The 20,612-nt window shown below is 39.6% G+C and overlaps 1 protein-coding gene across 2 annotated transcripts in view; it reads right to left on the bottom strand.

The window, feature by feature from the left end:
- THADA (THADA armadillo repeat containing) overlaps positions 1–20,612 on the bottom strand; it is a 191,766-nt gene that overhangs the window by 1,283 nt on the left and 169,871 nt on the right. For both annotated transcript variants that reach the window (XR_013540295.1, XM_072989544.2), the window contains one exon: positions 3,133–3,296. Coding sequence is in view for 1 of the 2 variants with exons in the window: in XM_072989544.2 (XP_072845645.2) it covers positions 3,133–3,296 (164 nt within the window). In the remaining variant the exon portion in view is untranslated. The remainder of the gene's footprint in view (positions 1–3,132; positions 3,297–20,612) is intronic.

Below are 20,612 nucleotides of genomic sequence, written 5' to 3'. Positions count from 1 at the left end.
CTATACTTAACTGATGTTAGATACAAGTGCAATCTGACACACATTTACTTGGAAGTGTGTCTCATTGTACTTAATAGCAGGAATCCTGTTGAATAGGTATGCAGGTGTAACTTAATTTTGTGCCTGTGATTGCTAAATCACACAAAGGTGATCTAGATGAAGCACGCCTGCCAGTGCATTGTGCAGGTGGTCAAAAGGGAAACCATGCAACCAATATGCAAATGGCTTACATAATCCTTTTTGCCAGAGGAAAACAACCACACATTTACAACTGTGTAATGTTATGTTACTCTTGAAAAGAACAGGGTTCTGCCAATAGGTCTTACTGCCACGTGAATATATGTTGGGTATCAATCTAAGAAAGTTAAAATCAGAAATATATGCAGATACAGCTTTATATAGATACAGTAGGAGTGTGATATTCACAGAGGATTGGTTCTAAGCCCCCTGCCCCATGGATGCTGAAAAGCCTGGCTATAGAAACACTATAGAGAAAGAGCAAAGTCTCTGCTTCCCTCTAGTGGCAAGTTCTGGTAATACACCTTGGAAATGTATTTCTAGGGAGGGATTATTTAATATTTTCAGGCAGCAGGAAAGTGAACCCGTGGGTACTGATCATGCAGATACAGTAATCCTACAGTACTTGTGTAGACAAACAGACAAGCATGGATTCATAGAATCGCAGAGTTGGAAGAGACCACAGGGGCCATCGAGTCCAACCCCCTGCCATGCAGGAACTCTATCAAAGCACTCCTGGCAGATGGTCATCTAGCCTCTGCTTAAAAACCTGCAAAGAATGAGACTCCACCACACTCTGGGGCAGCTTATTCTACTGCCAACCAACTCTGTCAGGTTCTTCCTGAGATTCAGGTGGAATCTCTTTTCCTGTAGTTTGAAACCATTGCTCCGTGTCCCTTCCTCGACATGGCATCCCTCCAGATATTTAAACATGGCTATCATGTCCCCTCTTAACTTTTTTGTAAGGCTAAACATTCCCAGCTCCCTAAGACAGGACATGGCTTCTAGATGATTCTTCACATGATGAACGTGACGTGGCATAACTTTTGTTACAAAGAAATAGCACATGAGAAGAAATGATTATATGTGAAACACCCCTCGGAACAAGGATAGGGAAACCCTACCTTTTACCACCCTGACCCTGCATAGCCAAGGGGGTTATAAAACACTTGAAGGGCCAACGGGACCCTCACTGTGCCTAAGAAAAAGTTATTTGGAAGTCATGAGGACATGTAGCCTAGCCACTAATACTTTTCTATCACTTTTCTATCACTTTCAGGCTGTTATCCATGTGCTTAATTGTTAAGGAATATGTGGCTTTTGTTTCCATGGGGGTGGTGGTAAAAAACAACATCAAATTTAGAATCTCCTATCAGTTTTTAAAACCTAAATAAAGTGCCACATCATGGAATAGTAAGGAAGGAAATGTTTGCACCTATTTGTACCAGTCAGGTTGCAAAGGTGTTTATAAAACAGTGCTCTCTATCGTACCAACTTTAGAAAATGGTTTCTAAAATGTGGAATATGCCTAAATGAGATAAGTGTATTTTGTATGGGTATGCACAAGGCTCAAATAACTGACAATTGCTTTATAATGTGTTTGAATAATACATGCCATTATTTATTCATTCATTCTAAAATGTAGACCCTGTTATATTAAAATGCAAACTCAGGGCAAGCATATGTAAGACTCTATGCATTATTTCTCTCTTGACATTCACAAATGTATTCATTATTACCTGTGAGAGATACATATGCTGAATTTTCCATAAAGAAAATAGAGTAACTGAACGTTCTAGGAGCTTCTTCTCCATAAGTTGCTTCTGTTAAACTGAAACAACTACTGTACTGGAAGAATTTCATATCAGGCTGAACTCTAAATAAAGGAAACCGTAAGTAGTCCAATGGTATGCTTGGCAGAATAATGCTAAGTCAGCTGACGCCTCAGTGTTTCACACCTATTTTGCAATCCAATGTAATCAGCATGACTGTGCTTCATGATCATAAAGCATTTGGAATGTTTGGTGTTTTTTAAAAAAATGAATATTACAAGTTGATCAAATGAAAACAAACCCATTGGCTTATATTTTTCACATATTCTCAGGTTCAAATATCAGATATTTACTCAGAATTGCAAACCTACCAGGAGTTTAGTTCCTAGTGTTGCTAGTATTTATGGACTGTCTAAACCCAAAGTAATTCAAAAGCTAAATTAATTTTAACTACCAGACATCCAGGTCTGCCGGGCATTACATACACAGCCTTATTGAAGCACACGGATTATTTCAGTGACCTGGTTATTATCCACCCATTACAATGCCCATGTAGAAAAAGACTGCTGGAATGGGTACCACTGAGGGTATTCTGCTCCATTAAACATTACACACAGCAGGAAGTTATGTTCTCTGTTTGAGACTGAGGTTTTCTCCTCTTGTTACAGGACTCCCTGGGTTTGACATCAGGTAGAAAAAGGTTCTGCATAGATTCTGCAAATACATTAGATTTCACACGACAGTAAAGGATGATTCTTTTAGGAGAGACCTCCAACAGTACTATACACTGCGAAAACATAGCAATAATACATTTGTAAGGCATGGGATGGAATGCTTTTGTAACAGTAGATTTCAACAGACCCAAAAAGAGGGCGAGGTGTTCAAAGTAAGGTCCTGAAATTCACCATAGGTTAACCTTTTTTGTGGAGTAGATCTATTGCCACCATGTGTACAGTATAGGCCTGGTTCAAATATAACTATGGACTAAAAAACTAGTTTGTTCCTGTTTGCCAGTAACTGGATACCATTTACATTCCTTGATTCTACCATCATGCCCAACTTGAATGCACTGGTAGCCAGTAAGCCCTGAGTAGGTCTGATAATGACAGAACCTTCTGGAGGTCATCAATTCATAAGGTTAACACAAGTCAGGAATGACTTGATGGCATATAACAACACTATGTTCATCCTAAAATGTAAAATAAGACGGCTAATGTCAATATTTATTTTATAGTAAATCCATGTTCTTTTAAAAAAAACTGTTTAGCAAGAAATCCAGTAAAAGCTTACTGATTACATTGGGAACAAAAAGATTCTAATTATAGATGAACAGTAGAGTTACCATGGATGTAGTCTCTAATTCTCCTAAATCTTCTTTTTCTAACAACCACTCCAATAAGATTGTAACTCCAGCATCAGTTTGCTGCCACTGCTGCAGCATTTCACACAGTATGGAAAATGTTAAATCTAAAGCCATTTCTGCATTTACCACACGGTATTCAAGCTCTGCAGAGAGAAAATAAAGATACACAGTGAAAGAGGCATAAATACATATACATACATATGGTCTTTTTAAAAAGTTTTTTTTATTGTGTTATCGGCATTTCAAAGTATCTTAGATCTTACTGGCAAGACAAGGCAGGTCATCTGTTCTGCCTTTTGGAGGGAGACACAAGGTAATCTTAAATTTCATTACTTACCTGTGAGAAATCAAACCTACTAGGTCCACACTATCCACAGGCACTGCCATGAACCCACCATGGTGATTCCTACTGTGCAGCATGATGCAGTCATGGTGCAGTGAGAGCAACCTTGGGAGCCTAATCTTTTGTGGGAATTACACCTCAGAACAGAGGCAAGTTTCTATCCCAAGTTAGCCTGCACAGAATTTGGCACTGATGACCAATGTACCCTATATTTACAATCAGTCAATTTTCTGCCCCACTGGGCAGGGCTCTGCCTTTCATGCCCATTACTCCGCCCCTTACGTGCAGGGTTCTGTCGCAACAGGAACCTAACTATTGCTGCAGAGAGCTGCACATAGGAAGGCAAAGGTGTGCGCATGCACCCGGCTTAGAAGGAACCTTGCTGATCACTGTCTGATGGCATTTAGGTGCTGCATACAGATGTTCACATGGTTGGTTTTCCTATTTAAAATAAAGATTGCAATTGATGTCCTGAACTCTACATGCACAGACAACTTTCAAAATACCCCATTCTAGGCAAAGGAGAGAAAGAAATATGATATGTCCAAGTACAACTACATTTCTGGAATGCCTGCTTTAAAACCTGCCCTTTAATTTTCATTATCAACATCAATGCATATATTTTTGTTGCAGGTGCACATCTACAACTTACACTTGCTTCAGAGACAGACATAAACACACACCAAATTAAGAATTCTGTTAACTCTACTCCCTAAATATTAATTTTCTACTATAAAAAAATTATCAGTCAATTCACTGTATGAATACAAAACAAAAGCAACCAGTAACCAACCATTCCAATCACCGTGTCTGTACATAGGCTAAACTAAGATTCCCAGATTAATGGCAATACACCAGAAGTGAGTGCAGACACTCGGCTGACCTCTTGCTCTGCGTGAATGGGTAAAATTAACTGGGAAGCTTATGCTGATGTTAAAAACTGGAGATCCAGGTTTACTGTTCCCAAACAAGCTAGGATTTGTAAGTCAATGAACCACAGGCTGTTGCTAGCATATGAAAACTGGCTTGTTTGGGAAAAACAAATTATGATCCTAGGTTCAGATGTCACAATAAGCAATCTGTTCTTGGTTAGTGTTACACATTTGTGTGAAAAAGCTGTGTGTACCCCAAACGTAATCCCAGAATCCCCAGAGTTCCAGCTTAATATTACACGTCAAAGCAGCCTACACAGAAAATGCACTAGAAGAAAATTTAGTGATCTTTTAAATTTGATTATTTAATGTGATTACAAAATGAGTTATAAGATTTCAAAACTGCAGATATGAAACAAAGCAAAATGTCAAACACCTAGAAGGTAAGTATCCTTCTTCACAAAGCTATTTAATTTGTCAGAATAGAAGGCATCTTTTACTTCTTCAGTGTTCAACTGTATGAAAAGTGTAAGAATGTACACTACACACTTCAAATGAAAACAGAATTTTTTTCTTCTTAGGAAAGTATTTTAAGCTTCAGGAAGAGCACTTTTACAAGAGGTAGGAGCTGCCGTGTTTTGAGTCATCTTTGCTAATCCATTTAATGTAGAACAAGACCTCCCACACACATTCATAAACCAGAAGACTTTTGATCATGCTGGATGTAAACATTTCTCTTGGTAGACTATTATGCGCCTCCAAAAATATACAAACATTTTCTTTTTCATTCTTTTCCTCAAAAGCATATTGTTAAGAACTAACAACCTATTTTCAACCTTATTGATGAGTCAAATATAAGTACTATGAAATCATAATATATAACCTGCAGTTTTTAAAATGGGATACAGTTAATGAGAACAAAGAAATTCAAGGGTTCTGTGTTGTAAAAATAATTTCTCCCTCAGTTTATGCGAGGAGCTGTCAAATCATAAATTAATCTTGGCACAAAGAATAGCATGCCTTGCAGAAAGATAGTGTTTAATGCAACTATAAACAAATAATGCAGCCAGTTAATTCAGTTAAACAAATCTGTGATGGGATTAAAAGTGGAAGTGCAGTGTTCTGTGAAATAAAAACTCCTCCCCATGAATTTATCACCACTTCTCCATTAAAAGAAAATCCCAGTTGTGCTTAGTATGTAGGGTAGTGGTGGAAGACAGGGATTGTTTTTTGATGGTAGATGGGATGTCAACTAATATTTAGGAGGATATAATATGGAATTATATTGGAGGCAATCCAGAATAAAAGGTATTTAAAAATTCTGTTACTCACAGAAAAAAACAGTGACATGACAACTACTGAGGAAGGCTAAAGAAGAAAATGCAAAAGCAAGATTACAGTTGAACATTAAAAAGACAACAAATATATATAGAGAAGAATTATGTCACTTTAAGGTTGACATTGAAGACACTGAAATTGTTAAGAATCTTCATATCTCTGTTCAGTCATCAATACAAATGGAGACCACAGCCAAGGAATGAGATTAAAAGCACTGCTATGAAGGAAATAGAAAATATCCTTAAAAGTATGGACATGTCACTGGAGATCAAGAGCCAGATCATTTATACTAAGGTATTCCCAATTACTATGCATGGATATGAACGCTGTACGGTGAAGAAAACTGAGGAAAAATAATTCATTTGATAAAGCATTGAAGGACAGCTGTATCAATACCATGGGCTGGTTTTCAATGCACTACTAGTATTTCTCAAAGATGCAAGGAGACTTGCACAGACTTGAGAAAATGTTGCTCCATTCATGTGCGTGAACCATGTACTGAGCCTTCAGGGTATGCCATATTTTTCTGTCTATAAGATGCTACTTTTTCCTAAAATCATTACATTAATAATTGAGGGGAGTCTTTTACACAGAAGAAGCCTAGAGTCGAACACGACTGGACAAAAATTGTCAAGGGGAACCTTTACCTTTACCTAAGCTGAGACAGCTGAGGAGAGAACAAAACGGCACATAACTTGTCTCTGTAAACAGGCTTCAGTCACAAGGCTTAGCTTCCTACAGTCAGGAAACTTAGCTTCCTCCAATCACGAGCCTTATGGAACTGACGTCAGGTGATCCTGAACAAACCAATTGGAACACAGCTCCTTGGAGGTGGAGTCTGTAGGTTCAGATTCATCAGAGACTCAAAATATCCAATGTTCTGAGCAGAGGCTGAATCCTCAAAGCTAGGTTTGCTTAATTTGGGGGTTAGAAAATTGGGGGGGGGGGGTTTCCTATAAATGGGGACATGTTATAAACAGAAAGATGTGGTAAATTGGGCTCTTCTTTTCCCTCCAACTGCTACCCAGGAGTTGTGATTCCCAACCCAGCTTTTTAAAAAAAAAAATCAGAAAAAATTGGGCCACTGAATCTATTGGTAGCAGAAATACATCTCAATGAAAGGACTAATAAAGTGCTAGTCTGATGAAGCCAAAGAATATTCAAGTCAGACATTTCAAAATGCATGTGAAAAGGTTTGCAGATTAACAACTATGGCATTGGCTGAACAATGAACGACACAGAATCAATCATATTTGTTCCTCCTCCACATTCTTACAGCATGATTTAATAAAACCTTTCAGGTAGTTTAATAGCAGCAAAGAGGGTCCAATGGCCAAAACTCTCAAACCCCTTCACATTGTATTTATTTTTTAAATAGTCCTGTTACAAAATAATTGCAGGCACTAGCAATTCCATGCAGGATACACTTAGGACATTTTACAACTTTTCTTTTTTTAAAATCTAAGGTTATATGAAACTCATTTGGTCAGTAGGGGGAACCACACACCCCAACCTTTCTTGCATTTTTGACTAACTGTTACAATATTTATTAAATTCCTTTGGTAAAGAATTTTTGTGAATCGCAGTTAGCCATCTTTTTTCCCTCTTGAAACCTTGTACCAATCTGGAAGCTAAGTGTGGAAAAAAAGCACATGGTTGCTAACACAATAAAGAAATTCTGGAGAACAACAAAGTTTAAAAAAGAGAGAAAGACTGGAAAATATATGGGCCAAGAATTCAGCTACCAAATTATATCCTTTATCCTCAGACTATATTCTTTACTCCAGAAACACCGCTTGTCAAAACTGAACATTTGTACTTTAAGTTCTGACAGCACTTCATTAATATCACCAGCAACCATAAACGGAACACATGCAAATACTGGGAATTACTTTCTCCGACCTGATGGCTTTTAACCTCAAAAGCCACTAAGCTAGAAAAATCCAGTGGATTGTTCAGCCCCAACCACAATGTTTGACTTTAACGGCCGAATAAGAATGGCAAGGAGTACAAACTTCCAGTCCAAACAAAGTTTTCCATCTGGTAGACAATAGTAATGCTATTTACTCTAATCACATCCATTACCAGATACTCAGTGCTACTTACCCAGGACAGAAAGTGCAAATAATATTTAGGCAAAAATGATACACAATTCAAAATAGTTACAGAAGTTGAAATATTAGGCATGAAACAAAAAGACTAGCAGAGATTATACTTATGCCCATAGCTACCACCCCATTTTAGGTATTTTTCTGTTCATAGCCTATGCCTACAGCACTGCCCTGGATTTAGGAGGAGGGACGTGGTGGCGCTGCGGGCTAAACCGCAGAAGCTTGTGCTGCAGGGTCAGAAGACCAAGCAGTCGTAAGATCGAATCCACGCGAGGGAGTGAGCAACCGTTGCTTGTCCCAGCTCCCGCCAACCTAGCGGTTCGAAAGCATGCAAATGCAAGTAGATAAATAGGGACCACCGCGGTGGGAAGGTAAACAGCGTTCCGTGTCTAAGTCGCACTGGCCATGTGACCACGGAAGATTGTCTTCGGAAAAAACGCTGGTTCTATGGCTTGGAAACGGGGATCAGCACTGCCCCCTAGAGTTGAACACGACTGGACAAAAATTGTCAAGGGGAACCTTTACCTTTACCTAATGATTTGGCATAATTTTTTTTAAACAGAAGCTCAGTTCTTTTCCAGCTTTAGTTTTACAGTCATGTGATATTTTGCAGATTAAACACATATGCAGCTGGGTTGAATTCAGCAGCATAGAGACATCTGCTCCCATAATGGGCTTGTCTATTGCCTCTGTGAATTCACATGCATGGAAGACTAGCAACCCTATCTTGGAGAATGGAAGTCATTGAAAAACAAAAGACCAAACAGCTCTGCCAAAACTCCATCCTGATGAGCTCTCATGTGATGAATGTGGATGGTGGTGTCCACGCAGCAGCCCTGCAAATATCTGATAGGCATGGAAGAAGATCGTGGAGACTGCTCTTGCCATCATGGATTGCATGCAAAGTGTGTGCAGGACAGGTAGGAATGCCAACTGGTTGCAGAGTATAATGCTGGGAGAGATGCAATGGGAAGATGACTGAAGAGATGCAAGCTAGCCCTTCTTTTGTAGCAGACAAGAACAGAGTTTGGTGAAAGGAGACAATTCTGGAGATGTAAAAAGTGAAAACTTGCTGCACATCAAGTAGAGGCATCCTTCTTACCCTGTTTCCCTGAAAATAAGACCTAACCTGAAAATAAGCCCTAGTATAATTTTTCAGGATGCTCATAATATAAGCCCTACCCCAAAAATAAGCCCTAGTTAAGTGAAACCCCACCTTCCACCATTGTGCAGCATTGTGCAGCAACCAGAAGAAGATGACATGACTGTATTTGAATAAACGTTAATAGCTGTACATGAAAAATAAAAATAAAACATCCCCTGAAAATGATCCCTAATGTGTTTTTTGGAGCAAAAATTAATATAAGACCCTGTCTTATTTTTGGGGAAACACGGTAGATGATGGGATTGGGTAGAAAGTAGAAAATATTGCTTGAGATAAATGGAAAGCTGAAACCACTTGAAAGAGGAAATATGAATTCTGACCATAGGGACACTTTATCTCTGTGGAATGTCAAATCAGGTGGGTCAACCTCAAGAGCGCACAGTTCACTGTCTCATCTTGCACATGTTATTGTGATCTGGAAAATGATATTTGTGGAGAGGAGCCGAAGATTCGCTGTTGTGAGATGTTCGAATGGTTTTGTAAAAAGCTTGTACAGTACAGGATTATGGAGGGGCTCCTCGTGGAAAGAATTAGAGATGGTAAAAGAAACATCTTGCTTAAGCCTCTAAGAAATTGCTTCACCTTCAGCTGTGTGAACCAGGTGTAAGAGGATGGCAGTGATGTGTAGCTGATAATCTGCCCAGGTATACCTTGATGAATGACATGCTAAGGACCTTCTGCTCCAAACAGAGGAGGAAGCTGAAGTCCACCTGGAGTAAAACTTCAGGGTGCTTCCCATCTTTAGTTGTAGGAAGGCCTGGAAGCACTTCTATTTCTTAAAAGTAGGTGGCTTCTGTGCTGGGCTTTTGAAAGGCAGTGAGAACCACCTGGATATTCAGTGAGAAGTGAGCCTGATTCTCCAAGCCATCAGGAAAATCTCTGCTCACTCCACGGCATGGAGGTGCCAGAACACTGTACTGATTATTGTGAGGAGATCAATATGAGAGAAAGATGTATGAAGTGATGGTCTGAGAGTAGGAGCAACGCGGAGAATCAGGGCTGCCAGAACCACTATGGTGTTATTAGAATGCAGTCCACGTTATCCCGTTTCAGTATTGTCACAATACTTGGAATCAAGCAGGAATGTGTAGAAGAGAATGTGAGTCCACTTGTGCCAGGGAGTCTTCCCTGAGGGAGGACTATGGAGGAGTGGGTTCTGGATCAAAGGTCGCTGCACTTGGTATTGAGGGCGAAGGCAAAAAGGTCAATCTTCCCACTTGTGAAAAGAGGAAATTTGCTAAACAGGGTGCAGAGTCCATTCGTGAGTTGTCATTGCTTGTCTACGTATTGAGAAAGTCGGTTTGGCTGTTCTTCACACCTAGGACGTGAAGGGTGACCAGAGAAACGTGCACCCACCTCTCATCTTGCTCTTTCAGGTGCACCTGTCTTGTTATCCCATGCACCCATCCCCATTATCTTGCCTATGGGCATACTCACACTCATGCATTGGCCTGTCTGCCCTCCCGCTATGACTCACTCTCTCTCATTCTTCCACTTTTCCACATGTATCCACTCGCCTGTTCTCCCCCACATGTATGCATATGCTTGCCTGCTTTCTCTGTCAAACATGCAGCCTCTCTTGTGTGCTCCAGCTCTGTGTACATAGGAGATCACAAGGTCTTGTCAGGTTAAATCACAAAACTGCATATAATCTATCATCCCATTTCCTACAGTGATCAACCCAGATGCATTTCAGAAACCTACCACGAAACTCCCCCACTCCCCCCCCCCAATTTAGTATTCACTGATATACTGGCTCTGAATTCGAAGCTCATCATGGTCAACAGCTGTCATTTATCAAAACAAGTAATCACAATGCAGGTCTTGCTAATGATGCGTTGTGTGAACATGTACTTTTCTGCAAGTCCTTAAGCTACTGCCAATCAACTTCACTGGGTAGTTCAAAATTCTCCTGTTCAAGTGAGGGAGGAGAAACTTGTATCCCCTTTCTAAGAAGCACAAATATTTATAAACCACTACTATGGAAATGTTACTTTATTTTTAATGCTTAAACCAGAAAACAGTTTCGCTTTTCTTCATAAACAAGCTGTAAGAACACACCCATCATTCTGACTGCCCTCTCCTGTGCCTTTTTCAGCTCTACATTTGAGCCAATTCAGTTCAAATAAGAAACACTGACTTAACAGACTACATATGAACCACAGTGGTTGCCTTAGGCCTTTGAATTTGTTTAGCAAAGGAGGGGCAGATGTGCAGATTACTGTGTTTATCTTTTAAACAGCATGGCACATCAACACCCATCTCAGTCTATTACAGTTTAACAAAGGCCAATCCTACTGTTGTTCACAAAGTAAGAGAGGGCTAAGTAGCTTTTATTTCCTGTTAGCAACCTTCAGCAAGAAGATTCCACATACAGTAATTTAATACTTGGCAGTGTCTGTCTTTCTGTCTGTACATGTTGGTATAAACATCTTCAAAGTTTGAACATCTGCTTTTTAAAAGAAAAATACAAACAAATACTTCCTGTGAATTTCTGTATTTAGACTCTCTGAGGGAGACCATGGTCAAGGTCTGTAATCTTTGTGAATTTCTAGAGAATGTAGTATATAGAATGTCTCAGCTGTCTTTAAACCTTAATCTCTCAAAAAAAGTACTTTCTGCTTTATGAATTGTATTTCCTGAAGTAGTAGCCAACATTTGTTTTGTGCAAAACGTTCTCTATCTTTTTATAAAAGTGCAAGTTATGGATATGCTTTTTCCCCCCTTGCAAAATACACTTCCTTGACACACACAGGATTGGACCACAAAGAAGAATACGTATCAGTAACAATGTCTTACAGAAATACTAACTTTGCCCAGGCCTTGTTAGTGAATAGCAAAAAACAAATTGCATGTTGTTTATAATAAGCCTTACTGTTTTTAGTTGTTTTAAAGGATTGTTTTTATGTACGTATTAGGTATGAGATATTGCCCATCACAGAGAAAGCAGACTGATACAAACAGAAACTCCAGGCCACGATTTTCAGGCATAATTATCAGAGACTGCTTTGCAAAGCATATTCTGCATAGAAAATTTATCAATTTATCTCTGATAGATGTAATAACTAAGAAATCATTTTGATGCATTATGGAAGAACAACATTTTTGCATGTAAGCCCCTCCCTCCTTTTTAAATTAAAAAACAAATACAGTTTTCTGAGTTGCTTGCTCTGGTATTCCCCCCCTCCGAGATTTTCTCTTGTGCCCATGCATTTGTGCGTACCCCAGCTCCATTTTCAAAAGAAAAATGTTATGTGAAGATCTCAGCGTTACAGAAAATGTGTACATTTGCTCCAAATAACATTATTATTAAAAACAGTAACATTATTACCCTACACAAACTTAGTCAAGACTTAGATTCCGCTGAATTCAGTGGAATTCAAAGATTGCCAGCTAAGCCTATTTAAAGACTAACAACTACATGCTTGACGTATGAGAATATAGATTGATGTGCCCTACAGAAAACTGGAGTTCCATTCTTTTGACCAGAAGCAAAAGAACTGCAAGGAATCAAGGGACTGACTGGCAATTTCAGTCTTTAAACCACGTTTCCCAGCAGGTGGCACCATAAAGCTAAACTGTAATAGATGACATGCTATGAGCAAAACCACCCAAAGGCATGTATTTTTCTGTATATGAGCACCAGTTGCTGAATAATACCCAGAAAACTCTAAAAGCTTAGCACACCCTTAGTCTAAATTACAGCAGTCTAACCACGTGGCTCTGAGAAGAGGAAAACCTGTGATGAAGCAAGGTACTTTAAAGTAGAACAGTCTCCTTATTTCGAAATATATTTTTGCATATAACACACAGTGTCTATATTTACAGTCAATCAATCTTTATTTTATGGTTACAGACCCAACAAAACTCATTAAAACATTTCAAGATGGTTAAAATAGCTAAATTACTGAACACAGCTTAAAATCTGTATTTGCATAGCTGGTTATCAAGAACTATAACTGCGTACAGTGGTGCCCCGCATGACGACGATAATCCGTCCCATTGAAATCGCTGTTTAGCGAAATCCATTTCCCCATTGGAGTGCAGTGAAACCTATTTAATGTGTTCCAATGGGGAAAACACCTCGTCGTCCAGCAAAGATCGCCCATAGGGAAGCCATTTTGTGAGCGCCGATCAGCTGTTAAAATGGCTGTCCTGCGAAGCATGGGTCCAGAAAACACAGGCCAGCCATTTTGTGAAGGCAACAATCAGCTGTAAAAATTGTCGTCTTGCAAACAAACGGTTTGCGAAGCACAGACCTAATCAATGTCCAGTGAAAATCCCCCATTGGAATGACTGTTTTGCGAATCGCTATAGCAATCACAAAAAGTCATCGTTATGTGGATTCGTCATTTAGTGGGGTCATCGTCTTGCGAGGTACCACTGTATTTTATAGTGACTGCAATCCTGTTGCTTAATATAGTAAGCTATACTAGTGTAGGCCCTTTGAATCAGTGGGGATCTGGTAAGTCAACTGCTCCATAAGTTCCACTCATTCAATGAGCCTGCAGTACATGTGACTTACTATGCTAAGCAACAGGATTTCAGCCACTATGTCTATACAAACATAGCCTATCTTGGTGGTTCTCAAACTGGGGCCCCCAGATATTCTTGGACTGCAACTCAGAGAAATCCTGGCCAGCACAACAAATGATGAAGGCTTCTGGGAATTGCAATCCAAGAACATCTGGGGACCCCAATTTGAGAACCACTGTCCCACGTAACTGACACTGGAGTATGCACATTAATGTAATACACCAAAGAGCTATATGATGAAAATCAAGTACAGTCGTGCCCCGCTGGACGATTACCCAGCTCTACGACGAATCCGCTTTATGTTGACGTTTTTGCGATTGCTTTTGCGATCGCAAAATGATGTTTTAAATGGGGTTTTTTCGCTGTGCTATGATCGGTTCCCTGCTTCAGGAACCAATTTTCGCTTTATGACGATCAGCAGACAGCTGATCGTCGGATTTCAAAATGGCTGTTGGCTGAAGAAAATGCCCCCCCGCTGTTTTCTAGGACGGATTCCTCGCTTTACAGGCACCGAAAATGGTCACCGTATGGAGGATCTTTGCTGGAAGAGCAGGTATTCAGCCCATTGGAACGACCTAACCTGAAAATAAGCCCTAAAGAGTCAGACACAACTAAACGACTAAACAACAACAACATGATTTTTCAGGATGCTGGTAATATAAGCCCTACCCCAAAAATAAGCCCTAGTTAAGTGAAACCCTGCCCTCCACCCTTGTGCAGCAATCAGAAGAAGATGACATGACTGTATTTGAATAAATGTAGATTGTTGTACATGAAAAAAATAAAACATCCCCTGAAAATAAGCCCTAATGCATTTTTGGAGTACAAATTAATATAAGACCCTGTCTTTTTTGGGGGGGAAATACTGTATGATTACTAAACAAATTGGATACAATCTTCCAATTGACATGTGATGAGCAAAACCACCCAATTGTGGTTTTGGATAGAACGGATACAACCCATTGGATGCAACCCATTCTCTGAGTGGCTGTCTTACATAGCCCAAACTACAATATACATGCATAAGGGGAATTTTTCTCTTACTGGAAACTGGGCATCATCATAGTTATTTAGGATACTGTAGATTTCAATTGTTGTTTTTAACTTGTTTATGCTCAATATATTGTGAGCCGCCCTGAGCAGACTTCTGTCTAGAAGGACGGGATAAAAATCCAATAATAAATAAATAAATAAAATAAGATACATATTCTCAGTGGCTCTACCACAGCCGAAGAGGAGGAGGAGAGGAGCACGAACCAGCTGGTGAGTGAGGGATATAGCTGGAGAGGCAGGGAAAGGGCATGTGTGGTGCCACACATATGCACCAGCACAAACCTCCAAACAAGGTTCGTACCAATGTCTAGTAGCCAACTGACAACAGCTGACTTTGCCTCTGCTTGAAGCATCGGGTCTCCTTCCCACAGCCAATCAGTTTCAGTGTCTTAGAGGATGAGACCCAATCAGTTTCAGCAGACCTGAGTGTACACTTTTCCCATTATAAATAATAGCACACCCGTGGTGTTACTGACTACATAAAAGCAGATATTTTCATGATGGCATCTGCTTCAGCAGGAGAAAAGGTCTTCTGGTCTTCTCACTTAATCAGATGTCATTTCACTGAAGGATCTCATTGTGTTTCTATTTACACTCTTAAGTGTCACTAAAAATACCCTTGTAAGTCTTCAAAGCTTATTTTCAGTTGTCCTCAAATATATTTATCTGAACTACTCAAGAGAGCTTTCAGCACTCGTGTGTGCCTTTAACAAGGAAGTTTTGTTCTGATACTAAGCAAAATACTCATTCCAAGGCCTTGTATCTACCCTCTACTCTTTATTACATATTAAAAACATATTAAAAATATTTATTACATATTAAAAAGCCGCCTAGAGTAGTCGAAATGACTAGATAGGCGGGGTATAAATACAATAAATAAATAAATAAATAAAATAAATAAAATAAAAACAGATATAATGTCTATATCTACAAAGCTGGATATCAAGAACTGTAACTGGGTATTTTGTATTTTTCTTTCTCTTCCTAATCTGTTTTTCCTATTCTGAGAACATTGCAGTTCAATTGTTTCAAATCAAACAATTACTGTTATGCTTTGAAAAGGAGAAGCTAGCTGTTAACTGCAGAATTAATCAGTAAATGCTTCAGAATCGTTATTGCCTGAAAAAAATGTGGACGCTGCTTTCCAAAATAAAAAAAAACCAGAAGATTTTCCAGCCTTTAGTAAGTAGAACAATCTTCCATCATGTTTTACTGTTTACTCTGGAGCACATTCTCCTTCCGCTGTACCGCAGCAGTACCTGGCAAAAAAATAAATAAATCCACGTTCTACAGCAAATGCCTCCATGAAAAAAAACCTCACCACTACACCAACTAAAGATACATTTTCTAACAGTAAAGCATTAAAATCTACTCTTTATTTGATAACTTTGATAATTTATTCTGCTTATATTGTTGGTGTTTTCTGTTTACAAAATGCAGAGCTTTATGACAAAAACAGACAGCTTCTTCTGATGTGTCTTGTCCTAAAATATTTGGCCTCCTGGACTGGCATGGTTAAAGTATATCAGTTTTGTGGGCTCTGATAACTGGCATGGTTAAAGTATATCAGTTTTGTGGGCTCTGATAACCCGAAATGGGGTAAGGTATGACTGCCTTTTAACTTCTTCAACTTCAGCTTAGACGTCCTTTTCACCTTCCCTCTTAAACCCTTCTCTTGTCTTAATGTCTATCTGAGCAGAGGGTTTTCACACTTACACACCCTTAGAGGAGCTAGTCAATCACTTAAAAGAAAGATAGGAGAGGCTTTGCAATTTTAGTCACTGGTGCTGGAACTCATCACTGCCACCACAGAAGATGTTGTCAAGTCATGTGTAGGAAGTGTGATTTCCAAACTTCCAGCTGTCTTCTAGCACTGATTTATTTTTTACGTTTCAGAAGAAGTAACTGAACACCAGAATCTTTTAACTCTGACCTCCAGCATCCATCATCTATTATATTTTTAGTTTACTTATTGATTCATCATTCCTCTAGTTAATTCTGTGTTTTTCTATGCTCTCTTTGTGAATTACATATATAGAGTATTACATATCAGAGATTAGCACAACAACTCCTGTAATAGTAAGACAATTTAGACACTGAGTATTTATTTTTTTCTCGTCTCGGATCTAATTTATTTTGTAACATTAGCAAAACTGGTGTCTTCAGCATTCATATTTCTTACCAGGTCTTAAACTGGTCGCTGAAATGAAAGGTGCCCTTATATTCTTCCCCCTACCCTATTAGAAACTGGCTGGTATCTAAAAGAAAAGCACATTACACATCACCACTATCTTTGAAACATACCAATATACATATTGACGTGAGATTATATAGTATTTTCCTACATTATCTTTCTACACATAGGATCTACAGTGGTGCCTCGCTTAACGATTGCCTCATTTAATGAGGAAATCGCTTGACGATTAGCTTTTTGCAATCACAAAAGTGATTGTGAAACGATGGTTTAAATGGGAAAATCCCCTTCATGATAATCGGTTCCCTGCCTCGGGAACCGATTTTCGCATTATGACGATCTAACAGGTGATCCTTGGGTTTCAAAATGGCCGCCGGGTGTACAAAATGGCGCCCCGCTATTTTCTAGGACGGATTTCTCGCTTTACAGGCAGCGAAAATGGCCGTCCCTATGGAGGATCTTCGCTGGACGGTGAGTTTTCAGCCCATTGGAACGCACTGAAGGGCTTTCAATGCATTTCAATGGGGTTTTTTATTTCGCTTAACAAGGATTTTGTTCTACAGCGATTTCGCTGGAACGGATTATCCTCGTTAAGCGAGGCATCACTGTACTCATTTTGTGACTGGGTCCCAAGTAATTCAAATCCATTCATCCATCCATTTAAAATACAGTGGTGCCTCGCTTAACGAGCGCACCGTATAACGCCGAATTCGCATAGCGATCCGTTTTTTTGGATCACCAATGTGAAGGCATACCGACGGTTCCAATGGGCGAAAATCGCTTAGCGACGATCGTTAAGCGTTTCGCTTAGCGATTTTCGCTTAGCGATTTTTTCAATCAACTGTTCAGCGGCTACAAAATGGCCGCCGGACACCCGAAATGGCCGCACGCAGCATTTTTGCGCCCTGCCCTCGCTTACCGAGGGCGCGAAAATGGCGGCCGGATGGGGGAAACATGGCAGAACGGTGAGTTTTGTGCCCATTTGGAACGCATTAAACTTCGTTAAATGGGCTTTTCTGTTCCGTATAGCGATGTTTCCCCATACCGAAGGTTAATCTGGAACAAATTAACCTCGCTATGGGGGGCACCACTGTATGTATACCTTTCTCCTCAGGAGGATCAAAGCTGGATTACAATATTAAAACAAACTATATTAAAAGCTAAAAAACAAGTAAATTATTAAATGAAAAAGAATTAAACAGGTATCAAATTCAAAACTACTGGATAAAAGCTATTTAAAATTGTTCTAAAAAGCATTAAAAGCCAGCAACAATGAGAAAAAAAGCAAATACACAGCACCCTGGATTTTAAAAATAACCTTTTTAGGTAGGTAGGTACTGAGAAAAAAAAGTGCCTGAAGAGAAATCCAGAGATGGATTGACACCCGCAATGCGGTCTAAGGCTTCACAGCCACCATCATAATGTCTAATTGTGCCATTATACATTATACATTTGTTTGGTTCACAAAATGGGAGAGGAAGTGATCCATTGCCACCAAAGTATGTGGCCAATAGATTTATGTGCCAGTCACCGCTATTCTTTTTGGCAGTGGAAAAGCCCTGCAGATGCTGGGTCACACGGGGCTGTGCCATGGGGCTGTTGGCGATGAGGCACCCCGATCACGTTTTGTCTCTAATATTACAGCCAATGAAAACTGAACTCTTGAATATACTATGAAGTTAAGGTCCACCGAGTTCAAAAGTTTTCATGTCGGAGAAAGTACTGTATGATGGATCTGGAAGACTATGTGCTTAGCAAGTACTCAGTAGTTATTGGTCCTCCTTATTTCATTTTAAGATCAGGCTATGATCAATGCTACATCCTCCCACACATCATCCAAAAGGAAGATCTGCTCACAGAAGACTTCAGACATCTAACTTCCACTAGTCTGCTACAGCCATTAACAGATCTATAACAGGCCAGGGCACAAAGTAGCAGGTGTGTAATTATAATGACTTCTATTTACCTTGAATCAATTGAATAAACAGATTTATTGTATTTTCATCACTACTGAATGACTAAAAACAATTCCATGTAAGAGCTTTTAAAATTAATAACAGTGTTTCTAGACAGTTTTAAAATACAATGTCTCTCTTTCTAAAAACTTAAGTATTTCCCGGACCTGAAGCTTGGCCATCAGTGTTTTTTCAAATCAGGATCCCGGAGACGGCTGCAATACAATGAAAGGCAAAAGCAAGTAATATGCCACCCTCTATATACCAAGCTTAGGAGAGTGAGGCTGGTTGGGCTGTTTTATGGCGTTTGGCCATAAAATTATTTTATGGGCCAGACCACACACCACTGATATTAATACCATCATGAGTGCAGAGACATTTACGGACAACCGTTAAGGTTCAGGACAGTATCAGTTTCTGTTCTTAATGTGGACTAGGCGTAAAAGAAAGAGGAAATCTGCTAAGAACGTTAAGAAGAGCCCCGCTGGATCAGGCCAAGGGCCCATCTAGTCCAGCTTCCTGTATCTCACAGTGGCCCCACCAGATCATGTGGGTTATGGTGGGAGATCCTGTCTACAAAGACCAGCGGTACAATGGGGTTTAGGGAACCCAGAGGCATATTACTAAACTCCTATGAACAAAATAAGGAACAGTGTGTTGGGACTAGGTTCATAAGTGCACAAGCCACAGGGCACTGAAGTTACTTCACTGCTTTATCAGTGTGTTGTCCAATAACTAAACAGGTCTCCTTTTATACAAGGATACAAGATCTACCTGTGAAAGCTCACAATGTTTTATTATCGAAATGTTGCTTAATATTCCAAGAATTTTTTATTGAAAGGAGACAAGTGAATGTTCAAATGTTTTTAAAAATACCAAGGTATACTTTCAAATTAACATCATATTCCCCTGACTATGGGTCAAAATAAGGCTTGGGGCTGACTGCAAATTGCTTAAGTAGCCATGAGAGGCTGACATGAGTGTTGGGGTGGGGTGGGGAAATGGAAAAATCAAGCAGGTGGGGGAAATGCAATAGAGCATTGCAGAGAATGGCACCAGCATGGATGACTGACTGGAACACTGAACAACAGGAACTGGGCTGGCTGTAGCAACATTTCAAGTGTACTCCCAAACATTAAAAGGAATTTTGAAACAGAAGAATCCTACACAGGTTTACACTTCAGTGAATGCACTAGCAATAAAACATGTCACAGAAACATGCTGGACCAAAAAAAAAAGCTATTAGTAAAAACATTATTGTTTGTAAACAAGTACCACAGTAATCCACCTCACTCTTAATTAGGCACTTTTTGTGGTGAATTATGAACCTGGCCTGGTTTGTTTTTTAAAAATGTTAGCAACTAATCACATGTGAATTCATTATTTTTACAGCAAAGTTACACTGTTTCCTTTGACATGACAGAATATGTTCTAGATAAACAAAAACATTATGAACACTTGAATTCGCCCTTACCAGCCAGGGTGCATATATTCTACCTTTAAAATCCAAATTATTTGAAAAATATGGAAAGCTATTACAGCACGATATTGAACTGGAAAGTGTTCAGAAACTCCAGAAGGTCCAAAATGCTGCAGCTAGATTGCTGACTCGGGTTGATTACAGGGAATATGTCACTCCTGTGTTACAGCGGTTCCACTGGCTGCCAATCGGTTTCTGAGCACAGTTCAAAGTGCTGGTTTTAACCTATAAAGCCCTAAATGGCTTGGGTCCAAGCTATTTCAAAGACGGCATCTCCCTTTATGACCCTGCCCGGGTTTTAAGATCATCAGGAGAGGCTTTGCTCTCAGTCCCACCACCCTTTCAGAAGCACTGCTCTGTGTGCTGTTGGGACCAGCGTAAAAGTGGACAATCAACTTAAATCTAGCAGAGG

Source organism: Pogona vitticeps, chromosome 1 (assembly GCF_051106095.1).
Source record: "Pogona vitticeps strain Pit_001003342236 chromosome 1, PviZW2.1, whole genome shotgun sequence".
Classification (NCBI taxonomy): Eukaryota; Metazoa; Chordata; class Lepidosauria; order Squamata; family Agamidae; genus Pogona; species Pogona vitticeps.
Note: the sequence above shows the minus strand (reverse complement) of the source record. Positions and strands in the feature narration are given on the sequence as shown.